General features: G+C 32.5%; 1 protein-coding gene across 1 annotated transcript in view; it reads right to left on the minus strand.

The window, feature by feature from the left end:
• Positions 1-26,794, minus strand: part of LOC140452389 (tyrosine-protein kinase Dnt-like) — a 363,670-nt gene that overhangs the window by 55,853 nt on the left and 281,023 nt on the right. Inside the window, exons 8-9 of the mRNA XM_072546606.1 lie at positions 26,566-26,712; positions 25,770-25,929 (exon numbers count right to left, since the gene is read on the minus strand). Coding sequence (XP_072402707.1) covers positions 25,770-25,929; positions 26,566-26,712 — 307 coding nt within the window. The remainder of the gene's footprint in view (positions 1-25,769; positions 25,930-26,565; positions 26,713-26,794) is intronic.

The raw sequence follows: 26,794 nt of genomic DNA on the forward strand, positions 1-26,794 counted from the left end.
ATAAGCTGGTAACTTTGGACGGCAAAATTATTTTAGAGAAGAAACATTTTAGGTATCTAGGAGGTGTATTACAAAGCAATGTGGAAATATATAAAAATGCCTGTGAAGAGATGACCTCGGTTGCGGTCTCTGTATCTGTCTCAAATAGGCTTCAATCGCCCCACTGCGGGTCTTACAGCCAAAGCTTCAGCACAATAAGGTAGCTTCGGCTGAACTTACTGTTGCTGTGAGAAGGATTAATGCGACCTTGCTCCAAGAGGCGTGCAGGTATTTCCAGAAAAAAAAAAAACAAACTTCGGTACAGACCGAACAAAGTTAAATGTAATATAATAGTTGTTCTGTTATGTAACAGAAATATTTTAGTGATACTAAAAGATAAATTCTATAAATCATCTTCATCATCCAGCCTTTATTTATCACGTCCACTGCTGGACATAGGCCTCCCTTAAACTTCTCCATTCTTTGCGATTTTGAGCTCTTTGTTGCCAATTTTCCGTGATATCGTCTGCCCAACGTGTAAATGGTCTTCCTCTACTACGTTTGTCTGCTCTTGGCCTCCAATGTGTAATTTTACTCGTCCATCGTGAGTCATGCATTCTCGCTACATGGCCTGCCCAATTCCATTTAAATTCCGCTATGCGTTCCACAACACCAGCAATACTCGTCCTTCTTCGCAGATCTTCGTTTCTTATTCGGTCCCACAACGTTGTATACATCGTTCCATTTCCATTCGTCTCTGTGCCACTCTCAATTTCGAAGCGGTCTAATTTTTAGAAATTCTATAAAACTGTCGTTTGAATCAGAGAGAGAGATAGAGACGGGGAGAGATGGAGAGGGAGAGAGAGAGAGAGATAGAGAAAGAAAGAGAGAGAAAGAAAGAGAGAGGACAGACAGATGAAACGAGGGAAAATGTAAAACGGACCATACATTACATAGATGATTTAGACCACTGAAGTTTAAGCAATTAAAAAGACAGAGCAATGACAATTAGACAAGATATGTCTGTAATGAGGAATATTATTGGTATGACAGAGATAGAAACATGAGAATTCTGGATTTTCGCGGTTATGTATTCATATACATTTAGGGTTTTACAGATTAAAATTTATAAATTTTAATCTATATATATATATATATATATATATATATATATATATATATATACATGAGTTCTAACTGTATTGGGGTGAAAGGCACCAACGATTTCAATTATCAATTAAACTGTAAATGCGTAATTTGCAACTCTTGTATAAATTTCGTCATATCTTGTTCTCTTGGATTTTTATTATCTCGTCCAGATACACTTAGCAAGTAATTTCAAACCATATTTTATCGGATAAATTACTCATTACTTTCCCTTAACCTTCAATGTCAAGTCATAGAAAGGCACCTAATATTATTGTACCGACTATACGGGGCGATATAGAGAAGTAGAAATGCAGAAGTGAACGCCAATGATGGAATAAGTTGATATCCAATTATTATTTTTTTATTTTAGGTCCAAAAGGGATAAAAAGTATATGTAGAACATCATTAAGGATTGTATTACAAATAATTTATTATATAAAACAATAAAATTTCCCTTTAAGGCTGTAAGACATCATCTCTTTGTGCTGTTAACTCCTTCCTACAAAGTCCAGTCCAGAAACTGCCAATAATTAATGACAATACGGTAAAAAGGTGGAAATACTAGGAATGAACTGAGTCGTTTCTGTGAACAGGTTAGCTATATAGATAAATATTAAAATATTAAATATTAAATGGCAAGTTTTCTAATTCGTATCAAGCCACCTCCTCTAGCACAGACAAGACGCTGGATGTAAAAATCAAAAGGACAAGAATACATGACCATTGATTATTTATTAAGCGACTTTGTCCCTAATAGGCGCCCTTACCCATAATTCTGGAATGCAGTCGCTTCGAAGAGAAGCTACCTGTCTTTCAACATCACTTTGTTCCTGTCTGTCCAAGAAGAAGCCACTTGCGTTTTTTGCGAGCGCTGGTAGCTCCCGCTACCAACCCCACCTGTTAAATTACAACTTATTTACACCTTACTTTCGATAAGAAAAAATACTGAACATGAACGAGTCTTAATACAGTTTAAAAACAAATATGGCTAGTCTTCTTAGGGACACATTTATTAAGATTTGGAAAAACCACCGAAAAGAAATTTGAGAATAAAAATACTTATTGGTGGTCAAAGAATTTTAGTGTACAAAAACGGTGTCAAAAGGTGATGAAACAAATATTTTGACAATTTACGTAACGCAAAAATATATCAGAGAGCCAATAGAACTAACGGAAACAGTAACAGCAATGATCACCAAATACACAAACGAAGAAGTTGCTCAAGCACCAAAAAAAAGTAAGGTAAAGCAGTTGGACCAGATGATATATATAGTGAACTGTGGACAGCTTTAGGAAAGATAGGAACAGGTTGTCGAACCTATATGTTTACTAAAATTACGCAAGTGGGACCTGGAAAATGGCGAGGCAGTAACTTAGTACCTGAGTTGGTAAAAAAAGTAGATATTGAACAATGCACAAACTACAAAACCATAAAACTACGTTACCACACAAAAATATAGGAGAGAAAAATTGGGAAACATATTCTTAAGAAAACTTAAATATGCGAAAATCAGTTTCGTTTTATGCAAGACAGGTTAATAACCGATATTATTTTCACTATAAGACAACTGATGTGAAAATATGCAAACAAAAAAATAAACGCTTTATGCAATTCAATAATCTCTAAAAATCGTATAATCGGTTATCTAAATAGGTTCTATGGTAATGTAGTAGACTGATAAATTTCAATAATTCAACAACGAATGAATATGGGGGAAATAGACCGTCGAATTTCAATACTAAGTTCATTCGCGATTTGATGCCTTATGCCTTTTTGTGTACTGAAAATGTCATATGGGATAAGCAAGAAAAAATGGAAATTTAGAGTTTGTTTTTCAAAAAATCGAATTTTCCTTAATTTCCAACTTTTCCAACTTGTCCAACGTAAAATTTTTCGTTTTCACGATCTGCCATTACGCCTTTTTTACAAGGTCCTTATTGTGAAAACTAACAAATTTTCAAGTGGCATGACGGAGACTATCACGGACACTGATCTTTTAACATTACATGTTTAGTTAATAATTAACACCCCTATGGCACCAATAGCCGTTATGGAATGAAAATAGAATCAATGCACCTTTATCGATTCGTAAAAAGGAATAAGTAAGAAAATTATCACAGCACAGCTATTTTCATTAAAAAAGAAAATTCAATTTTTAGGCAGATTTCCCTAAGAAACCCCACAATTTTCACATATTTTACTCTCCTCGATTTCATCTTTCAGTACTCTTAAAGCCATAAGGGACAAAATCACGGTTGAACTATTAAAATCCGACGGTCTAAAATAAGAATGATTAGATGGATGAATGCAGTCACAAAAAAGGTAACAATTAAACATAAATATATTAGGAAAACGTAACACCAACTGACACCGAAATTAAAATCATATAATACGAAGAATACCTGAGTTGCAAGTTTGTGGAAAGATTAGGACAGGAAAATATCAAAGAATTGGTGGAAGACATCCCCTGTGAGAAGGGTTATTATTGGTATCAACCATGTCAAGAAATTATGGAGAAATATATTAGGAAAACGTAACACCAACTGACACCGAAATTAAAATCATATAATACGAAGAATACTTGAGTTGCAAGTTTGTGGAAAGATTAGGACAGGAAAATATCAAAGAATTGGTGGAAGACATCCCCTGTGAGAAGGGTTATTATTGGTATCAACCATGTCAAGAAATTATGGAGAAATATATTTAAAGAAAAATATTTTGCATATAAATACAGGTAAAGGGATACACACAAAATAAAAATTAATAATAATATTGTATGATGCCATGGATAAGAATACATTTATTTGAATATAGAAATAACGAAGCTGCAAATTATACTGTAATTTAAAGTTTGATTCAAAAACATCCTGTATTATTATTATTGATTTCAATGATTTCAAATCAATGATAATAATTTAAAGCTATTAAAAAATAAGTCTTACATAGGAATCATGTCCCGGTCGTCTTTCTTTCATCATATATCATCATTTATGAAGTAATTCGTTTTATTGCAATTTCAATGTCATTTTATCAAAGGTTATTCATAAAAAGTATGAGTAGTTTGTACTGTGGTGATTTTCAGGTACAGTGAGTAATTAGACGAGTAAAGCCCTCTTCTATAATATAAGATTTTATTTTAAAAGGGTTGACAAAAATCTTATCTTTCTCACTAGCTTGATATAGTCTAAAAGTATGGACTAAAATAAGCACAAAAAACTAACTTGGGTAGAATTATTTAGCTACAATTTTTAATTATAAAGTTGACACTTCTATTGAAATAACCATTCGAATTCCCACACCTCATCTATGAAAATAAAACAAGTATTTTGTAGTCGAGACCTCAGAGTAGAATTGAAAATTTTACGAAAAAGAAAGCAAATTAAAAAGCAAAAAACCCAACCACAATTTTAACTAAATTAGTTTATATTTGGCGTTTCGATTTCCAACTGGGAAATCTTTTTCACGATACAAATTTAAATATACAAAAGTTTTAATAAAAATTGTGGTTTATTCCCATAATATATAGTAGTTATATTACGATGCGACGAAGTATAAGTGGAATAAGATCAACAGAAGGAGAAAACATTAAGGGTTAACAAATTGCGCGAATGGTTCAACAGCAGGAAAAGAGATCTGTTTAGGACAGCGGTCTAGAAATTATTAAGCATAGCGAAGCGAAGCAATAACGAAGATGGCAATTAAAAAAGGAATAATAATGTAGAATAGGTTAAGATATTTTGTAATTATACACCTAAAAATATATAAAAAAAAATGTTATTAAATGCAAATATTTTTACTTGCAAAATAAATCACAGTAAGAAACGTGTTCTGAACACCCGGTATAATAAAAACAGAAAGCACTTCATTATTAGTACATAATACTGCCTCTAAGTACCTTCAACTTTAATTCTCATCAGTGTCTTTCATTTACTTTCAAAATAAAAAGGAAATGTAAAAATAAAAATGCGCATTTTCAAGGCACTCAACTATCTCCTTAAACGTTGATAACTTTCAAAACGAGATACCATGGGAAACACTGGCGGATTCGAAGGGGGGCAAAGGCCCAATGTCAAAGAAATTTACACTTCGAGGTGTTAAAATGACGAAATTCTTTACAATAAGATATGATTGTTTTTCATTCGGTAATTTATCTCCGATTTATTCAATAGTAGTAAAGAACTTAATAGAGAGAAAAAAACGATATTTAATACTGTCATTAGGTAACACAAAGAAAAGGCTGTAAAACAGAATATGGCAGTAATTATTAAAAACTACCTCTCGTTATTATCCATTTGGAGAGAATTGTTAAGAAAACTTTTGTCATTTGCAAATTAGGAAAAAAGATTTTCTTTTTGAAATAAATCCTAAATTTTTCGCAGACTTATCCATCCTTAAACAAATACAATATGATCTTAATAAATAGTCCGTATGGGTAGAACCAGTGGTTAAAATGAATTTTTCCGTCAGTACATATCTCTACGCAATACCACAGTTACCTAAAAATAATCAGTAAGTAACCATAGTAGGAGCTACTACATAGGGGCTACTACAGTTAGTTAAAAATAATTCACAGGGTGGTTGCTATTCAGAATCAAGAAATCGGAACAAAAAATTGTTGTTGAAAAAGTGGTCAATGTTAATTTAGGAAAAATGAACATTGACAAGAAGGTAATGGATAAGCTCAGATGACAGCTCAAAAATGAAATAGAATATGTCATAACAAACAGAAAATAAGTAATCAAAGACATCGAAGTTCTCAAAAAATTTTCAATAGAAAACGACCACAGATTAATTCGAGTAAAGATACGATTAAATGTCAAATGGTAAACAACAAAGATACTCCTAAAATCACGTAAGAAGAAATGGATTCCCCAGAAAACAAAGACCTGCATAAAGATATACTAACTAGACATATATAAGACTTACAAAACATTGTAAGACATAGAAGACGAAATAGAAGATGTAGATGAAGCAAATGATGGCATAACGAATCAACTAAAGGAAACGGAAGGTAATACGTCTCCAACTACACAACAATAAATAAAGATATCCACCGGTCAATCCGAAAAGACATAAGTGAAAACAATACAAAACAAATAAGTAAAATAATTCAAGAAAACAAAAGTTTAAAAGTTTTGAGGAAAAGTAAGAATAACGAAAGGCAAGTTCAGCTCCTGCCCAAAATCACAAACCAGGGATCAGAATTACCATCAGAAACCAATGCATCTAGCAAGGAAAAACTCCTTCTGTATAAATATAATAGAACAATGCAGTCATTGTTTTATTACACAAGCCAGGAAACATAATTGATCTAAAAAACTAACATCCTATTAGTTTGCTCTCACACATATATAAACTTTTCACTAAATTTATCAAACAAAAACTGGATGCTAAGTTAGACTTCTGTCAGCCTAAAGCAAGAAGTTGGATTTATATCGGGATACAGCACTAACGACCACTTATTAGTTATAAATAACCTGATAGAGAAGTGTGTAGAATACAACAAAACATTGGCCCTGATATTCGTGGACTATGAGAAAGCATTCGATACCATTAGCCAGCAGAAAATGTTAAAAGCATTGACAGAATTCCGAATAGACCATCGCCATACTAACATAATCAAATATATCTACCAAAATGCCACAGATAGTTTAAGACTATCTAAATAAAAAACAAAAAAGTTCGGCAAGGAGACACTGTCTCTCCAAAGCTATTTACGACGCTTTTAGAACATACTTGGAAGAAGATAGATTTGAGCCAGCATGATATAAACACAAAAGGAGAGAAGCTCAGTCATTTGAGATTCGCAGATGACATCGTCCTTATAGTCGATCGTATGGATTATGCAATAATAATGTTGGAAAAATTATATCACGCTTCCGTGGAGGTCGGACTATGCAAAAAATGGCCAATGTGGTGCTAAATCGAAATATTGCTGTTGATGGAAGGGATATTTTCTCCTTGGTCAATGCTCTTTGCTGACGATATCGTGTTAGTAGAGGAGAAGAACGAAATGTTGGAGGAAAAGTTGGAGTGTTGGAGAAGGACTATTGAAGAGGGAGGACTTAATGTTAGCAGGTCGAAAACGAAATATATCTGGTTGGGTGGAAGGGGAATGGTTGGGGACATAGAATTTCTTGGAGAAAAGCTATGAGTAGGAGAATTTAGATACCTTGGCTCTTACATAACGGAAAATGGGACACTAGAGCGTGAAATTGCCCACCGGATACAGGTTGGTTGGTTTAACTGGAAGCAAATGAGTGGGGTACTTTGTGATCGAAAAATCGGAGAAGGGCTATAAAGGAAGATATATAAGAGTGTGGTTCGAACTTGCGTTGGTGTATGGCGGTGAAGTGTGGCCTGTAAAGAAGATGAGGGCAGAGGGCTTAAGAGAGAAAAGTTTGGGTGAAGAAGACCAGACAGAGAGAAATGAGTGGCAGCGAAGAGTAAGAAATGGCGACCCCTGAAAAGGAAAACACTGAGGAAAAAAAAAATAAGAAGAAGATGGAAGGGATATTGTGCAGACTGCATTGTATAAGTATTTAGGACATGCAATGCGGTTGGGCAGAGATAACCAAACATGTGAGCTTCCACATCGTATAGGATTAGCCTGGGCAGCGTTTGATAAATTAAACTATGTATTTAAATCTGTTTCACTGACTTCGAAAAGGCATTTCACAAAATACAGCATGAGAGGCTTATTGAAACTTTGCGAATCGCAAACATGGATGACAAGGATATAAGAATAATAGCCAATTTCTATAGGAAACAAGTAGCCAAGATTCGAGTAGACAATCAATTATCCGATTAAGTCCGAATACAAAGAGGAGTACGACAAGGTTGCATACTCTCGCTTTTGCTGTTTAATGCGTACTCTGAACATCTATTTCGATAAGCTTTGGGAGAAACGGCTGATGGCGTGATTGTTACGGTGAAGTAATAAACAATCTAAGATATACAGACGACACTGTCCTTGTTGAGGATATTGCTGACGGATTACAAAGACTGATAGATCAAATAGTTAACACCGGTAGAAAATATGGAATGAAAGTTAATAATAAGAAGACGCAAATTATAAACATAAGCAAAAACCAAGATACAGATGCAAAGTTTATGGCAGACAATGAGGTATTGGATAGAACAGAAAAAATAAAATACCTAGAATGCAACATCACAGACAGCTGGGAGTACCCATACGAAATTAAATGTAGGATTAAAAAAGCAAGGAGTGCCTTCCAACAGATGAAGAAAGTTCTCTGCAATTTAACCTTGAACTTATTTCTCCTGACTCAAAATCCTTAATTGTTATGTGTTTTCTGTTTTTATGTATGGAGCTGAGGCATGGACACTCACTAATTGCAGACGGTTGCAGTCATTCGAGATGTGGTGCTATCGTCGCATGCTCAGAATATCATATGTACATCATATAACTAACGACGTAGTAATGCAACGTTTACAAAAAGAACCTGAAATCTTGAAATCCATTAAAGAAAGAAAGCTAGCATACTTCGGACATATATTGAGAAATGAAAATAAATACAGAATCCTACTATTGATATTAGAAGGGAAATTAGAAAATAGAAGAAAATAGAGGACCAGGACGCCGCCGAATATCCTGGCTTAAGAATTCGAGAGAGTGGACAGGTATGACCACCACAGACCTATTTCGAACAGTTGCTAATAAAATACGATGGACCATTGTGATAGCCAACATCCATAGAGCATAGGTACTAGCAGAAGAAGAAAGAATTTAAATCGGACCTACCCATATGCCTCAAAAGGAAAATTTTTGACCAATCTGTGTTACCTGTACTTAATTATGGAGCAGAAATACTAACACTCACAAAAAAGGTAGCGCAGAAGACTCGCGTGCCTCAGAGGAATATGTAGCGCCAGATATTGGGTGTCTCTCCTGAGAGACCGAATCCCAAAGGAAGAAATACGTCGTAGAACAAAAACAACAGACGTCATCGAAAAAATCGCGTCGCTAAAATGGAATTGGGCATAACACGTCGCCAGATTATCAGACAACAGATGGACAAAACGAATTGTCGAGTGGAGAATAGCACTGGAATTGTATCGGAATCATAATAACCAAAGCTATAGAAAAAAGAGTTGCAAATATGATATATTAGCCAGAGCGTTTGCTACTTCTATCTACAACCGCAAGGAAACCCCATCCCATCCCATTATTAAGTGAATGTATTCGTTGAAGCCTATAGATAATAAGCCAATACGAAGAACATCTTAGTTTCTGGAAAGAGTAGGAGAGGAAAGAGTAGGAAAGTGAAAAGGAAACATGATGGGGACGGTTAGACAAGCCATATCTGTGAAAAGTATTAATAGTACGACGAACTAACTTAGAAACATGTGAAATGGAATAAATGCAAAATAGACTGCTGATAGATTATTTTTTAATCTTTATACATAAATTTTCCCTATCCTAGTTCCGCGATCATCAGTATCTGATAATAATTCAATTAAATTTGATCGCTTTCGTTATATGATCACAAAACCATAAAAGTTTTAAATTAGTGGTATTTTTTAATAATCTTTTCTTGTTTTAAACATTCGAATTAAAATTTTAACCAAATGTCAGCGCAATAAATTTTGTGTAGACTTAAAAATTTTAAAAATTTTCATAAAATATATCAAGACTATGGTTATTAACCTATAAAATCCTTGAATCTTTCACCTGTATTTATAATTTTACCAGCAATGCTCAATGTCATGTCTGAAGTTCCATATTGTAGCAAGTAATTTTTTGTAAATATATAAAATGTCTAAATTGATATGATACATAGAAATAGTTGATGATATTATATACAGATCTAAATAGCAAAAGTAGAAGAAATTATATTAAAGATAGAATATATAAGACGTATTGGATGGTGGATGCGCCGAAATAGGCCTGAAGCTAAGGCAAAACGACAATCGTGACAAACCAAGCGACGGATCTGATTTTATATAGCTAAAATTGTACGCAAGAGAAATACCTATAGAAATAATCAAAAGGATGGAAAATATTTATTAAAGCAACACAATAAAAGTAAAAGTAGAATAAGACAGGGAGATTCCCTGAGTCCTCTATTGTTTAATCTGATTATGGATGAAATAATAAAAAATGTAAGAACCAAAAAGAAAATGAAATGAGAGAAAAACGCGAAATCGTCTGCTATGCAGAGGACGCAACAATACTTTCTCAGATTAAAGATGATTTACAACATATGCTGCAAATTAAATATCACCGCCACAAATTTGAACATGTTAATTTCTCCAAAAAAGACAAAATGCATAGTTATAACAACAAATTTACTAAGATGTAATTTGGAGCTGGAAAGTCAGATAATAGAACAAATTATCGAGTTTAAATATCTAGCCATCACATTATCTAGCTACGGAAAGCTTGAAACGGAATTGGAAGATCAAGTGAATAGAACAAACATAGCCACAGGTTGCCTGATTGAAACAATATTGAGAAATAAAAATATCGGGAAAGAAATAAAAGGTAGAATTTACAAAGACCAATAATGACATACACGGCAGAAACAAGACCTGACCGAGAGGACAAAAAGGATTTTAGAAACAGCAGAGATGAAAACACTTAGAAAACTTAAAAGTAAAACATTATGGGACAGAGCTAGAAGTATTCGTACAGATATACGACGTAGATGCAAGGTGGAGAAAATCATGGACTGGGTAAGGAATAGAAGAGTAGAATGGAACGATTATTTAAGCCGACTGACATAAAATACAGTATTGTAAAAAGGCTTTCTTCTTTTCTTCACATTTTGTCTTGACGATATGAAATACTAAAGTACTAAATCAAAAATTCTAATAAACAAATGATAAATTACTAGGTAATTGGAAGATAAAGGAAGAAACAGTGATCTTTTAGGAAAGCTTAGGATTTACAAAATCCGAAATTATATAAAAACTGCATAAAAATAAGTATGCTAAGACATATGTTTGACCAAATAGATATCCGAAAATACAGCAAAAACCTTTTCAAGGAAAAATCATCACAACTCAATGATACACTGTAGCATCAGCTTTAAAACAATAGAGTATAAGTGAGTGATAAGAAATAATTTACAAAAAAATACAACAGATACAGCGAGACAGATAATACAAATATATAAAGCCAAATTAAAAAAAAAAAACAGAACCACTTCGTTATTAACTTATTTCGGAACTGAAGCCTTCGTTTTGAGTATTACGTAAAGATAGGCAATTCCAAAGAAATATTATAAAAATTCGACTTTAAATAAATCCCAAGAAATATAAATTTTAAACATGTTTTTAAAACTTTTAAAAAATTAAACTCTTTAGGTTACCTAACTAAATATTTTTAGATAAAATATAGACAAATAAACTCCAAGGCACTTGAAAATATCTACAAACATTGCAAATTTTCTCTGATACACAGTAACACAGATTTTAAAGAATGATATGCATACAAGAAATGGCGAAAAATTTACAAAAATTAAAAAAGGCACAAGGGTAAATTTAAGAAACAAAGAGCATAACGAGTTTCTTTGACCTTATTTTGGACTTAAATCATTAGAAAGCAAAATCATTTGATTTGGATAATACTCAAAATTCACATATTTACAAAGGCATATTCCTAAAATTTGAGTTTAAAGAGAAACAAGAAATATAAATTAGAAAAATGTTTTTAAACTTCAACTGAGATGTTTGGGAACTTGACAAACATTGACAAAAAAAAATGAGAAAATACACATTACAGAAGACACAGTGAGACTCTAACAACATAACTTTAAAGTTAAATTTAAAAAAAAACAAAGAGAAGGTCAGTTTGGTGATAACAGTATTTGAAGTAAAGTATTTGTTTTGAGTAATATGTAAAACATGCACGTCTACAAAGAGATACTATAAAAATTGGATTGAAATATTATTTAACTAATATAAATTAGAAATATATTTTAATACTCAAGTTAAAATGGAATTCTTTAGATCACAGTATTTTTAGAAACACTATAGAAATATGAAATAGAATAGAAATATAAGATATTTACCTTTTGCTAGCAGAATAAATTTTCACTAATCACCGCAAGTCCAGTATAGACCGTAACTTTAACTTAAGTAAACTCAAATTGTGTAAACTCCCAAACTCCGGCCCGTTCCCAGTTTTATACATTCTCCCCACCCTCTCCCTACTATGCAGCTTCTACTTCCCGATCCTAGTCAGTCCACTTTAACCCCTCCTATAATGGCTAAAAATGGAGTGCATATTTTTGGCATATACCAGAAATACAATAGTTCAGTCACGCTTTTATATATTTAGATAAGTATAAACTAATTCGATTAATCGATATATAGAAAGGCAATTTATGACTTTTACAAATCTAACCATGACGTCATCATCAAACATAACCATAATATTGTTTTGTGGAGATGTTTTCCTCAGAGGTTTAATTTATAAACTTCGTTGGCAATTCATATTTTATTTGGTTGTCTTCCCGGTTTTTAGAAATTCTTGTAACTCTGGATTTGTGATTTCTTTAATTTCTTCCCTCAAAATATGTATACAGAATGTATCACCATAGTGTTGATTTTACTGTTGGCACTTATTTTCATTCCAGTTATTTTTTATTTTTTTAGTTATTTTTTATAGTTTCGTCTTCCTTTTTCCATGTAATTGCATGATAAATATCATATGAAAAGATTTTTCTTACATCTCGGGTTAGTTTATAGCCGCTGATCTTATATTTTATCTATTTTAGACTTTTTTTATCGCTTTACTTAGTTTTATATTTTTTTTCCTACGCCTTTTTTGATAATTATCCTTTTTATTGTGTTTTATATAATGAGAAATATATACAAATATAATGAGAAAAATAATAATTTACGTTTATAATATTAGAAAAACAGATACATAAAAGTTATTAATCGGAAATTTTCTTTCATAAAATTAAGTTCTTACAACTTTTATATTATTCTTTGTGTATAATTTCATACGCAATTCTTCTACGGTACCGCTACGTTCAATTTATTAGAAAATAACGCTCATTGCCGTAATATAATAAATATCGCTGATATACTGGCCTATTTATTAAAACTTAGTCAAACAGATGTTCACAAAATTGGACCCGCTGTATGATCTGTGAGTTATTGTGACGACATTTTATAGACAGTAATCTTAATGTTCTAACGTTTTATTCTTAAATATTTTGTGCAATTATTTTACTATAAATTTTCATGGATATGTCTATATAGAGAGTGTTATCTTAGATAATTATTACAGCGATTTCACAAACGGTAATACAGAGTTATTGAAGAGGTGTTTTATGTCGTCCTGTAATAAAATCACCTTCATTTTGACACATACGCATGCCCAATTTTGCGTCCTTTATTTGTGTGGTTTAATAAAATACAGGACGCCTCTACAGGCCAGATAACTTTTATTTAGATTCCTCATTTTGACGTAACCTGTCAAATTACGAGTAGAAGGGAGAAAGATTTCACTTTTATTTACCTATATGGATATTTGATCAAATTTGTTGTATGGTGTATGATGTTCTGTTTTATTTATTGAATATTGTTTGTAGCATTATTATCCCAGATTTAGCCATACGGCTCTCACTCCCCCTAAGGGGAAAATTCACTCATTATTACTCAGTATTATTATTATTATTATTATTATTATTAGTAAATCTTCATGATTATTGTTTTACTTTAAACCGATAAAATTCATAAGCTTGTATATAACTGTATTGCTTGATCATTTGCGCCAGTAAACTAGCTATATCTAATAGTTATATATCCTAGTTATATCCAAGGTACGAAAGATATGTACGTTTTTTTTTTATAATAAGTATCTTAACTCTAACTTTTTCAAATAACTAAATCGTAATTGTTTATTGCATGGAGACATTTTCCAGAATATTTATTATAAGATCTTCTTTTTCTTCTTCTTCTATTTATGTAGACACGACTCTATCTGTTTTTCAATGTGCCTCCAGTAAGTTTTCGTTCCATCGTTTTCGTGGTCTTGCTACTGATCGTTTTCCTATTGGGGAACCGTCTCTTGCCGTCTTTACTACTCTATTTGTTGTAATTCGGCTTATATGATCGTTCTATTCTACTCTTCTATTTCTTAGCCAGTTCTTGATGCTCTCCACCTTGCATCTACGTTATATATCTGTATTTCTAGCTCTGTCCCATAGTGTCTTACCACAAACTTTTTTAAATGTTTTCATCTCTGCTATTTCTAACATCCTTTTTGTTCTCTCTGTGTCAGGTTGTGTTTCTGCTGCGTATGTCATTATTGATCTGATGACTGTTTTATAAATTCTGTCTTTCGTTCCTTTCCCGATATTTTTATTTCCTCATATTGTTTTATTCGGTTAACCTGCGGCTCTGTTTGCTCTATTTACTTGATCTTCCACTCAAGTTTCGAGCTTTCCGTAGCTAGGTAATGTGATGCCTAAATAGTTAAACTCTATCAGTTGTTCTGTTTGTAAATTTTCTGTTATAACCATGCATTTTGTCTTTTTTGGGGAAATTAACATATTTTTCTGACGGTTATATTAAATTGGTGCAGGATACGTTGTAAATTATCTTCACTTTGAGAGAATAGTATTGCATCATCTGCATAGCAAATTATTTGAAGTTGTTTTTCTCCCATTTGGTATCCTTTTTTAGTTCTTAATTTTTTATTATTTCATCTTCATTATAAGATGAACTTATGAACTTACTAACTTTTTTGTTACGTAAAGAATATAATAAGTTTCCTAGTGTGACATTATATTTACTTTTTTATATTATTAATTAGATTTTCCAATAGATCCTTTAAAATTTCGGGTTGTGCCCAATATTTATCTGTTATATCTAAAAATTCCGTTGTTTTGAGATTATAGTAATTACATATGTTATTTTCTTATAAATATCTCTTCTGTAGAACTCCTCCCCCCCATATTTGTCCGTACTAAGCAATAGGCAAAACGTTCTTTATTTGTGTGCACATACAGGGTGATCTTGTCTTCCTTTACTTTTACTATCTCTTAAGTGCTACAAAACTAAAAGACGAATAAAAGTAACACGGAGAGCTTTTGGCAAACTGAGATTAATCCACGTACTACAACTGTCCTTTTAAAAGGCAATCGATCTATTTCCTTTAAATTGATAACTTAAACTTACCCTTGATAGATGGCCCTCTGGGTTTTACTGTCAAATATATGGATCAAGATATTTCATCAGTTGCTCGCTTTAAAAAAGTTTGTTTACGTACCGGCATAGCATTGTTTTGTTTTGTTTTTTAATTAAATATTGATGTTGCTAATTGGAGGTAAGTTTTCTTTAATTACAAATCAAATTTGGGCGTTTTACATGATTTGCTAGTGATTGCTTTACTTACGAGTAATTATAGTGGACATATTGATTTGAGATTTTTGTTACTAATTTCTTGTGTACGGCTATTTTTGTTTTGTTCTTTTAAAAGGATAGTAGTAATAATCACTACAAAATGGTTATTTTTTTAGGAAACCGTTAAATTTGCAGAACTTGAGACAGACGAGATTCCAACCCCTCCTGATGGTATAATTATCTTTCCTCCAGACAATGCAAATGATAATATAACAGATTGCGATTCAGGAGACGAGGATGTCTTAACGATAGACCATTTACCAGCAAGCCAGCTGAGAAATGACGTGGAAGTTATTTTCGACAATCAAGATGAAAGTGTGACCTCTTGCCACACTACGCAAAGAAGAAACAAAACCTTCTATTATTCTCGAAAAACTAGGATCTACACAATGGCTTATAGGTGATCTGTACCAGCATCCTAAAGATGTTTATTGGAGACCAGAAATCGGACCCAAACAAGATTGCACTCCATTACAGTTCTTTAGGCTATTTTGTGACGACAACCTATTCAATATGATCACAACATATACAAATACATACGCGGCACAAAAAAACTTGACTAGTGATGTTACAGATAATGGAACTAGGTGTTTTGTGGGTGTGCTTATTATGAATGGCTACGTGGTATTACCAAAAAGATATATGTATTGGGAAAATCGTGATGATAGTCAGAATAAAAAAGTCGCTGAAGCTCTATCGAGATAGTTTTTCCCATATAATGAAAATTCTTCATGTGTGTGATAATAATTAGTTTGGACAAAACAGACAAGTTTGCTAAAATACGGCCATTATATGATGCATTAATAAAAATTTTTTGACACGAAAATTTTTTGACAAAAAAACAAGAACACAGCCTAGATGAAGCTACCATATTTTGGAGGGCACCCTACGAAACAATTTGTACGAAACAAACCCATTCGTTGGGGTTATAACCTTTGGATGGTTACTCTCCGTCTAGGTTATATTGTATGGTTTACACCGTATCAAGGCAATTCAATGCAAATACCAGCCTCATAAAAAACTTGGGTCTTGGTTCGTCGGTTGTTTTGTCTTATGCAGATGTGCTTTAATCACTCTGGCCAAAAACGAGATTCCACCTTTTTTTTGATAACTTCTTCTCATCCATGCATCTACTAAATGAGTTAAAAACTAGAGGTCTTTTCGGTACAGGTACAATAAGGCACAATAGAACATTAAAATGCCCCCTATTTTCTCCAACAGCTATGAAAAAAAAAAGGGAAGGGCAACTTACGATTACAGATTAGATAAAAACACAGTTATCGCAGGCACGACAATAGTGTCGTTACAATTTAATCTAATTTTTGTTCAGTAAAACTACATCACATAGTCAAATGGGTTTCTCATAAGGAGAAGAGACACATTTTTGTTTCCCAACCAAATATGACAAAGCAATACAATTCTTAAACTGGTGACAAATCCGAAAAGACGGAGGATTGATCAGCTTGAATTTAAAAGGCAAATAGTTTGCAACCTTCTGGAGACCTACAAAAAAGATACCAAACGCGGAATCCCTACACGGTCTTACATTTGAGATATAATGTTATAAACAATTTAATTGTTTATCAAGAATAACAATCTCGTTGCGGAGTTTGCAAGAAAACGGTTCAATTTTTGTGCGAAAAATGTAAAATACCATTTCACCCTAAACAATGCTTTAAGGCATGTTTAAGGCAAACATTTAAGGCAAACATGGCATATTTTGACAGCCAATGCAAAAATTATCATTTTAGTATATTTTCTCGTTAAATAAGACACATTTCCTTATATTTCCTTTAAGTAAAGGTAAAATTAAAAAAAAATAGTTTCAGTAACATGTGGGTTAAAACCAATATATGGATTTGTCTGAAAAGACAAGGGGACAGGGACAAAGGTTTGTGAAAAATGTGTATTGATTATTATTATTAATGGGAGGTACACGTATATGTAGGTAGGCCAAAACTTATATGGAAGGTTGATTTTCATGAAGATGTTAGGAGGGAAATGAGAAAAATGCGAAAACTTTATTTTACTTAACTACTCTACGTTCAATTCTAAAAAGATATTTGTATAACATAATTTTTATTGTGTAAATCAAAATTCCGTTCGCATCTGAATTAATTTATAAATTTTAATTTAGATATTTTAATTAAATATGAAATTGATGAACCAGTCAAAAGATTTAACATACGATAAGTATCAAATTTTATTACGAAATCTATTTTTGTAAAGTCATCCAAAAACAATTTATATGAAATATAAAAAATCTATAAAAAACGTCTAGAGATCTTATTGTATTGACATTGTACATAAATTGTACCTCGGAATTGTATATATTTTAATTTTTTTGGAGAAATTATGCAAATCCATGTTATGTAAATTTGACAATGATGTATAAATACATATTTCAGTAATTCTCGTCATTTAATTTTGAAATGTAACAAAATATTAGTAACTTTTTATAAGAATTGTCGACAGTAAGCATAGGTAATATAATGTTTGCTAAAAAAAATGACACTTTTGTTTGATTTTTATTTAGGAGTTATGGTAACCGCAATATTTTATAGAGTGAATTCTCATTGTACAATTTTTAGTGAATAAGTTAAAATAAACAATTATTATGACAGTATTATCCATATAATAAAGTGGAAAGATGGAGTGGAAAGATAGTAGAGAATTGAGAAAGAATCAGGAACATGGTAAATTGATCTATAAAATGTAATTGATGATATGTAGTCAGTTATTGTAGTACTGATATTTAGGAATGGAATAAAATTATAGGTAGAGTTACTAGAGAATTACTGAGTTTGAGTTTTTAAAGGTTAAGATCTATATAATGTATATAATTTGAAAAATACATATATATATATATATATATATATATATATATATATATATATATATATATGAAAGTAAAAGATTGCATTTCATTTCAATCGGAACTCCACCATTGCTCTACACGTGTTTCGAGATATTCAACTCATCATCAGGAGCACTTGTGGAAGTTCAACTGAAATGAAATGCAGTCTAGTTGAGACTAGACTGCATTTCATTTCAGTTGAACTTCCACAAGTCTTCTATCAACTCTCGCAAAGCAAAAGGTTGGATCCTCTAGATCTCTCCACCGCTAGGAACTAGATAAAAGTTTGTTTAAATCGGGGATAGTTGTTTGTATAAAAGTCAAAAAAATTTGATAATGTAAAATAAATATAGGTAAAGGGTGCTCACCACTGGGTGTTGCTCCCACTGTACCACTTTTTCTGTCTTTCAAACATATTGTTTAGTAATATATTGATAACAGATTACAAGAAATAAAATAAGTCAAAAAAGTGACTAATGATATCCGAAAAAATGGTAGATCTGGTAACATAGCAAGCATCAAATTTGAAATCTCCATATTGCAGAATAGACATATCCCGGTTTTTGTACAATTCTAACAATCAATTTAAAAGATAATTGGGCGTTTTCCATCTTTCCATCATTCATTTTGGACGACATCCAAAATTTCTATGCTTCTTTTATTTTTTCTCCGTGGGTGTCCTCTTTACATGACTACTTTACATTAATTGTCTTTTTTGTTTCTTCTCAGTTATATTGTGGTCTATATATATTTCGTTGCGTATTTGTTAGTATTTGACCTTCTCAAGTTTCGACATACCGCAATTTCGTCTCAAACAGCACGTAGACATTTCCGTAATAATAAATTTCTTTCCATTAACTTTGGTAACGTTCCACAGGTCTACACGTAAAGCGTACCAATCTACACTATATTTCTATAAATATGTTTCATTGTTTCCCGTTTAATTTTTTTAGCAGAAAGGAGAATTTAAGATTCATGTCGCTGCCCTGCATTTACACAACGGAAATTGTTGCTATTTCTGGCTGTTATTGGTAAAAGTATTTCTGGCTCTGTCATATTACTGGGTATATTAAATATATATATATATATATATATATATATATATATATATATATATATCATATTACTATTTACTGATCCTGATAATTCAAATATCTGTTGGTAAGGGTTGGTTTTCTGTATACCTTAGCTTCATATACTGCCTCTTTTTTACGATAAAATTATCCTGAAACTAGTTAGTATTTTTGTTTTCTATGGTGAACTGAATTCTGTGTAGGTTTACTAGTTGTTCTTGTTGTTGTTGGGATGTCCGCTGTATATAAGAGATATAGTATTGGGCCAAGGACGTTACGGGACGTCTAAATATATAGGATATATTTCAGTGTAGGTACTCGGTTCCTCGTTTCACCAGGGAGTGTCTATTTTTCAGATAGGATTTTAAGAATTGAAAATGTGAATAGAGTAGGAGCTTCTTTAGTTTTATTTGCAGTCCTGTATGCCAAACCTTATCGAATATCTGAGACATGTCAATGAAAGCAGCTAAGCAATAACTTTTGACGTTTAAATCTTTATTTATTTTGTTAACCTAATCAGTCGATACACTTGTTCTATAGTTCCATTCTTATCGCTGAAACCGAATTGATGTTCTGGAAATATTTAACCTTTGTCTATTATTATTTTTAACCTTCTAAGTTCATCTTCTTAAAAAGTTTGCTGTGCATAGGCAGTTAGAAAAATACATTTTCTGGCTTTTCCGGGTTTAAGGGTAATTAGAATTTGTGCCACCTTCCAGGTGCTAAGCAAGTAGAATTGCGAGCAGAATTGCATTGAATATAAAAGTTACTAGTTTTATGCACTTATCCGAGACTTCATTCAGAATCTTGCCAGAGATTAGATCAAAAATGGAGGTTTTTTGATGTTGATTTTTTTCATTCTTTTTCATTTTACTTGGTTTGCAGTAAATTGTATGAGTCAGGTTCATTTAAAATAATGCTGTTAGGAATCTGTGGAGAGTGTAGAAAAATATGGCATAAATACGTTTTGAAGGTGCTTGTTAAACAGATCAGCTTTGTCTTTATCGATCGTAGCCCAGTTATTGACATCATCTTCAACGGGTGGGTTATGTTGTTGGGACCGTTTGAGTTTTATTGTAGCTTTCTAAAGTAAATAATCTGTAGCTTCGATTGGAGATGGATTTTTAACAATTTCTAACCATTTTTAAATTCCAAGGTTTTCTTTGTGGATTAATTCTTTTAGCTCTTTTATTGTTTAATTATTTTTTTTATTTTCTGCCGTTCTTGATTGTTGACACTTTTTTCATACTTGTCGTTTTTCTCCCATTTTTTTTTTGTTTAAGGCCTTCCGTCCACTAGATCCGGAAATCTGCGAACTGCAAGGGTGCGAATTCGGACCAAGGTCGTTATAACGAAATCGTGCGAACGCCGATCGTCTATTGCCTCAGTATTCGTCCGAACTCTATGGTGTAATTATTGCTCTACGGAACGGTTTTTCTGATTCTTGTGAAGAATTTTTCTTTTTTGAACATTCTTCATTGATTCATCGATGTGTCAGGATATGTAGATAAAGAAGAGGAGTGTGGGTAAATCCTCTTTACGCAAAAAGAAACGAGTTTAGGGAATTTGCTCATTTGTGGTACATGTACCAAATCGACGATGACCACCACTTCTCATATTTTCGACTGAAAAAGGATATTTGTTTGGATCTTTCGTCTGTTTTCGATAAAATTCGGACGAATTAATTTCGCAGCTTTCTAGACCCAGTTGACGGGATGCCTAATTGCGAGAGACACGTTGTTTCTTGTTGGGGGTTATACATAGCCAAGAGTTGCATGTCAGGCTGCAATTTGTATGGATTTTGTTAGACTGACTGCCGCAGATTCTATCTAGTTTTTCTCTAAATTAAGAGCAATTAGTCTTCCTGTTATGCAAAGTGGGTTGTTCTTCTTTATCTAAGATTTTTGCGAAAATTGTTACTATCGGTGAATGGTCTGATGATAAGTCAAAACATGACTTGGCTTTAAATTTTTTGGTATCGATGCCTTTTGTGACGCAGAAGTCAATGGCATCAGGTGTTTTGTTTTTATCATACGGCCAGTAGTTGGGTTCGCCAGTAGAGATTTGTTGTATGTCATTTGCTTCCATTGCTTTAACTAATTCTCTGCATTTTGCTGTTGTGAGTCTAGAGCCCTTCATCGGATATTTGAATTATAATCGTCACCGACAATAAGTTTGTTTCCTAAAGTGTTAAAATAATACTGGACTTGTTCTTTTTGTTGGCATGTTTAGTTGGGCAGCATTTGGCAGATACGGTTCATGTCCATGTTCTTCCTTAATTTCTAGGCTGGTTGCTTGTGAGTAATCCTTGGTTTTCTCCCATTCATAATGTTTTATGGAATCATATATAATTATAGCACCATCCTGCATGTACTCCACCATCTGGATGGTTTGTATGATACAACTTGTAACTAGGAATCCGCATGTAGTGTTTTTCTGTGAAGTGTGTCTCGAAAAGCATTATTATATCAATATTTTGATCATAAATAAATGGTTTGAGTTATACACTAATGATGGAACTCGTAATGTTGTTGTAAACATTGAAATCATTATTATTACTTATAACACTTACAAACCACCAGCTGTGTTCTGGTCAGCCTAAGTCATCTACGCACACGGTCAGTTGTCTATATACAACAGCTAGCATGAACAGTGACAATTTAAAGATTTTAAACTACAATAGAAACGTACTAGTGAAGTGGGTTAAACAGGAACATCTCTCATTCAAGTTTGATGCTAAAAGACTGACCTACCTTTATGTTCGCTGCATGAAGAGCAAGTATATAACCCTGATGTATATTTTGTCTCGACCAGACCATACCAGGTCATGAATACATTCCTGGTTGGTCTCAGAACAGTGAAGAACTATAACAGAACTTCCTTGAAAGTGATTATCAAGAAATAGTTGACCACCTGCTCCACAGCCTGGATGCAGCGAGGAAACAAAAATGTACGAAAACTGTAAAAAGCTTGAACTTTCAAACATCAAGCAGATAAAATGGGATACTACTAAGAAAACTAGAAAGTGGGATTTCCATAATAAGGAACACAAGAATAATTAATAAAAATACAATTGGATCATATCTGATATATCAGGATCATATCTGCCACAAAAACCAAATACTCACCCCCCTTCACAACCGAAGAGATAACAATAGTTCTCACGGATATAAGACCAGGTAAAGTCCCAGGTGTTGATAATCTTCTTCCCGAATTTTTACTAAACAGCGGTAAATATGCAAGAGAATGGATGGCTAACTTTTTCACAGACATCAAAAAGACTGATAACATACTTTAAGAACTTAAATGCTCAAATACCCTATTAAAACCTGGCAAGCCAAATGATGATAACCTCAAAAGCTACAGACCAATAGCTCTATTATCAGCAATATCAGAACAACTCAATTGAGTCAGCACAAAACTCAGTGAAGCAATACTGATCGAACAGGAAGACTTCCGACCAAAAAGAAATAGCACAGATAAATTTCTTTCACTACCACCAGTATTGATGCCGGGTTTTAGTGAAAAATTAAAATTGCTGCCGCGTTCATAGACCTAACAGCGGTCTATGATACAGTTTAGACTTAGAGAGAGGATTTACAAAACCTTGTAAATGTAAATTAGACTTATAATTAGATGTACATATGTCATAATTAGTAAATATAATTTAGGTGTACGTCTTTAAACTTGTAATAAATGTATTATGTTCTATACAATGTATGTATGTGACAAGAGTCATACGATAAATAAAATAAATACTTAGTTATGAATATTTAAACAGCAATCCTTGTGCTGATCTGCCCACGGAGTATCTAATTTCTGCATCACCCGATATCATCTCCAAGGTGTAAATATTAAAGAGATTTCCACCATAATCATACACTGAAGCTCAAGTTTCCTGTACGATAATCTCCCGCGTTATTACTCAAGTCATTAATGTTGTTTCTTATTATGCATATTACCGTAATTATCGAGGAATAATATGTGTTATTTTGTTTTAATTTTCATGTCTGAATAAACATATGAAGCTTACTAAGAGACTGACTACGAGCGATCCGTGAGGTTAGAAATAATTAGTTGGTTTAGGTCCATTTCGTGTACAAGGCGAATTTTGAGGAGTACGAAATACACTGATGGATATAAAATACCGGAGTATTAAATTTCTTGTGATCACCCTGCAATTTTTATAGATTTAACAGTATAGTTCCGTTTTTTTAAACAAAACAAAATACGTAACTTTGATCAAAACACGTGAAACACACAAAAACATTAAAATACCACTATAGGCATTTGACTCAAACTGTATATCAGTGTTTCAGATTTTTGACTTGATAAATGATTGTGCTCTAATTTTACTCAAAGTATTCTTGCATAAACTTTGGTATAATTATTTGAGGAGCAGACTTTCAAATCGCACTTTGTCCATATTTTCACATTCTGACTTCCAGGTGGTGTGTCGGATTCGTCAAAACATCATTTATTAATTTACATACTCCTAGATATTCTAAACGTAATATTTCACGTATATTTTTGGCTTCAAAAATGACTAAGACAAACAAAACGCATTTTGTCCAGTAGCAAGACACAAATAGCGCTATTTTGCGTGCAATGCTTTTTTACCATTGAACGACTTTATTTTATCATCAGACATTCAGGAATAAACACTATATGACGTTTCCAATTACAATATTAATATTGAAATTAGTAGAGGTCAGCATGTTGTGGGTGATACAAATAGAGAAACAAGAAAAAATAAGGATTTAACTATTCACAAGACGCGAGCAAAGTAGTTTTTTAAATCAATAAAGGAGGAATCTGCTGATAGCGTGGCATATTGCTTTGATCTGCAACAGGTCCAAAATCTCCTATAAGCGCCTATTACGGAAGCATTATATGCTCAGCAACTGTCTTTTTATGCATTTCGTATGACAAATATTTTAACAAAAACCCCTGTTTTTTATACATGGTTTGAGCATGAATCAGGAAGAGGTATGGTAGAAATAAGTTCCGCGTTGACTGACTTTCTAAAAAAGACTGATTTTGACCCAGATATTAAACATCTAAATTGTTTTCGGATGGATGTGGGAGTCAGAATAAAAATTCCCACATAGTACATGCACTCACCTTGTGGCTTTTGAATATTGTCCCAAAAACTATTAAAACAATTACGATGACGTAAATGAAATCTATTCTAAGTAAAGACAAGTACGCAAGCTGGGCTCTGATAGGACTTTTTATGACATAAAACATGCAGCACTGTCACTCAAAAAAGATATAGGTATCAGTGGAGCCAAAAGAATAATCATAACTCGAGGTAAACAAACTGCTGGGAAAAGTAAAATCTTGTATAAAACAAAGGTATTGTATAGAAATGATGACCCTTCTAAAAAGTTTTCAAGTTTAATTCAACCACAGAAAAAACTAAGTAACATAGTACTGCCGGAATTGCCAATGAAGCATGCTGTTAAGAAGAAAAAACTGGATAGTTTATGAAAATTTTTAGTTAGTTTATCAGGCAAAGAATGGGCATTAGATCCAGAGTTAACTTGGTTGGATCCAATTTTGAAAGAGCAGTATCGTGAAAAAAAAAACAATTGAAAAAAACCAGACCTGCGATCAATGTAAAGATGAAGAAGAATATTGCTGTCTTCTGGAGGACGACATACATGTCATATGATTTTTTTTACTATATTGCATTCCAAACACGCAGAAATGCATTTTCAGTTCATATTTTTATTTTAATCATTTAGGGACAACCAAACTAGATTTTGTCATTTAAAGACAACCAAATGGCGTTTTGTCCTTCAATAATTTTTTTTTGAAAAAAACTAATAAAGCTTAAAGAAACTTATAAATAGGATAAATTAATAATAAAAAAGTACATTTATTCATATTTTGTGTTTTTATTTTAACTTTATTAATAATTGGGTAGCAGTTTTCTCACTTCCTGAAAAATGTTAAAAATGGACAGAAAGTCTGCTCCTCATTTATTAACCGTTATTTAATAAACAAGAAAGGGAATCAAGTTTTCTTGTCCTGTAGTCGATTTATTAATCAATCAGCGTTTAATATTGATCCGACGCATTTCAAAAATTTCCTCGACATTTAAAAAATCTGCATCTTAATAATTATTCAGAAAACAAAGTCTATGAACTAGAGTTGACAGTAGTAATCAGCAAGTGCCAAGCCTCTATAGATTAAACTAGCCTGTTCACTGTTAGGTAATATACAGTCAAGTTACACAGCAAAAACTTTAGTTTTTGAATTCAGGAATTCAAAAACTTTCATAAATCAAAATATTATAAACTCTTATTGCACTTACCACATCAGATGCAGCGGAGTATTGATTATAGAGCAAACTCTCCAGAGCCATCCATTTGACGGGTTTGCTTTCTTGATTCTGCAGGCAGAAGTAATCATTTGGAAATAGATCACGCGATAAGGAGTTGTCGGTGATTTTGACTTGGAGTCTGTCATCAATTCTGCAATAAAACACAAATAATTAGAACAAACCATGGCAGGCACATTATTGATAATATTAAAATAAGAAAACTAAAAGTTATTAAGAAAATACCGCATTATAAATTTTATAAAGGTGATACTTATATAACTTAATAATAAGGATAATAAAAGAAAAACGCAGCAAGGATTTAGATAGAAAAACAATCGGAATGTGGAATTGTGACTTTAGAAAAGAAAGATTCGAAACTTACAGCCAGTATTAAAGAGCTTGCAAATATAACAGAAGGTTAAAAAGACGATCTCTTACATTTATATTGATTAATTAATAATAAATCAATAAAAAGAGTCAAAGTGTCGAACTACATTAAAAGTTTTTGTGTTAGTTATAGTCTTCAATAATATTGGTAAATTTCGTAAAGTTGATCATGTATGGAAGTCTATATAATACGAAAATTGAAACTCGTATATGAGATAAAACCAAAATTATAGTATAATTATTAAAAATATATAAAAAAAATCCGATGCATGTGGTTCTTCTGTCCAAAAATGTATACAATGTGACCCTTTGAGCAAAAAATAGCTACGAATAATTAACAATTCCACGAGTTGCTACTTCTTTTATATTTCCCTTTTAGTTTCAAGATATGCGAACTTACTCCACATTTCTGGTGGCGATATCCTTATAACAAATATGCTGGCCGTGCAGATACATGATTCCCAATAAAATTTGAATGCTTATGTCCACTAAGTTTTGTGTTGATAGTACTATCTGGCCCTTCTTTTGTCGACATTTTATCAGGAATCTGAAAAAAAAATCGTAAAATCAGAATGAGTTAAATAAAAACAAAAGGCATAAGCGTAGGTGAGTATACGAAAGGATCATTT

This window comes from Diabrotica undecimpunctata, chromosome 10 (genome assembly GCF_040954645.1).
Source record: "Diabrotica undecimpunctata isolate CICGRU chromosome 10, icDiaUnde3, whole genome shotgun sequence".
NCBI classification, from domain to species: Eukaryota; Metazoa; Arthropoda; class Insecta; order Coleoptera; family Chrysomelidae; genus Diabrotica; species Diabrotica undecimpunctata.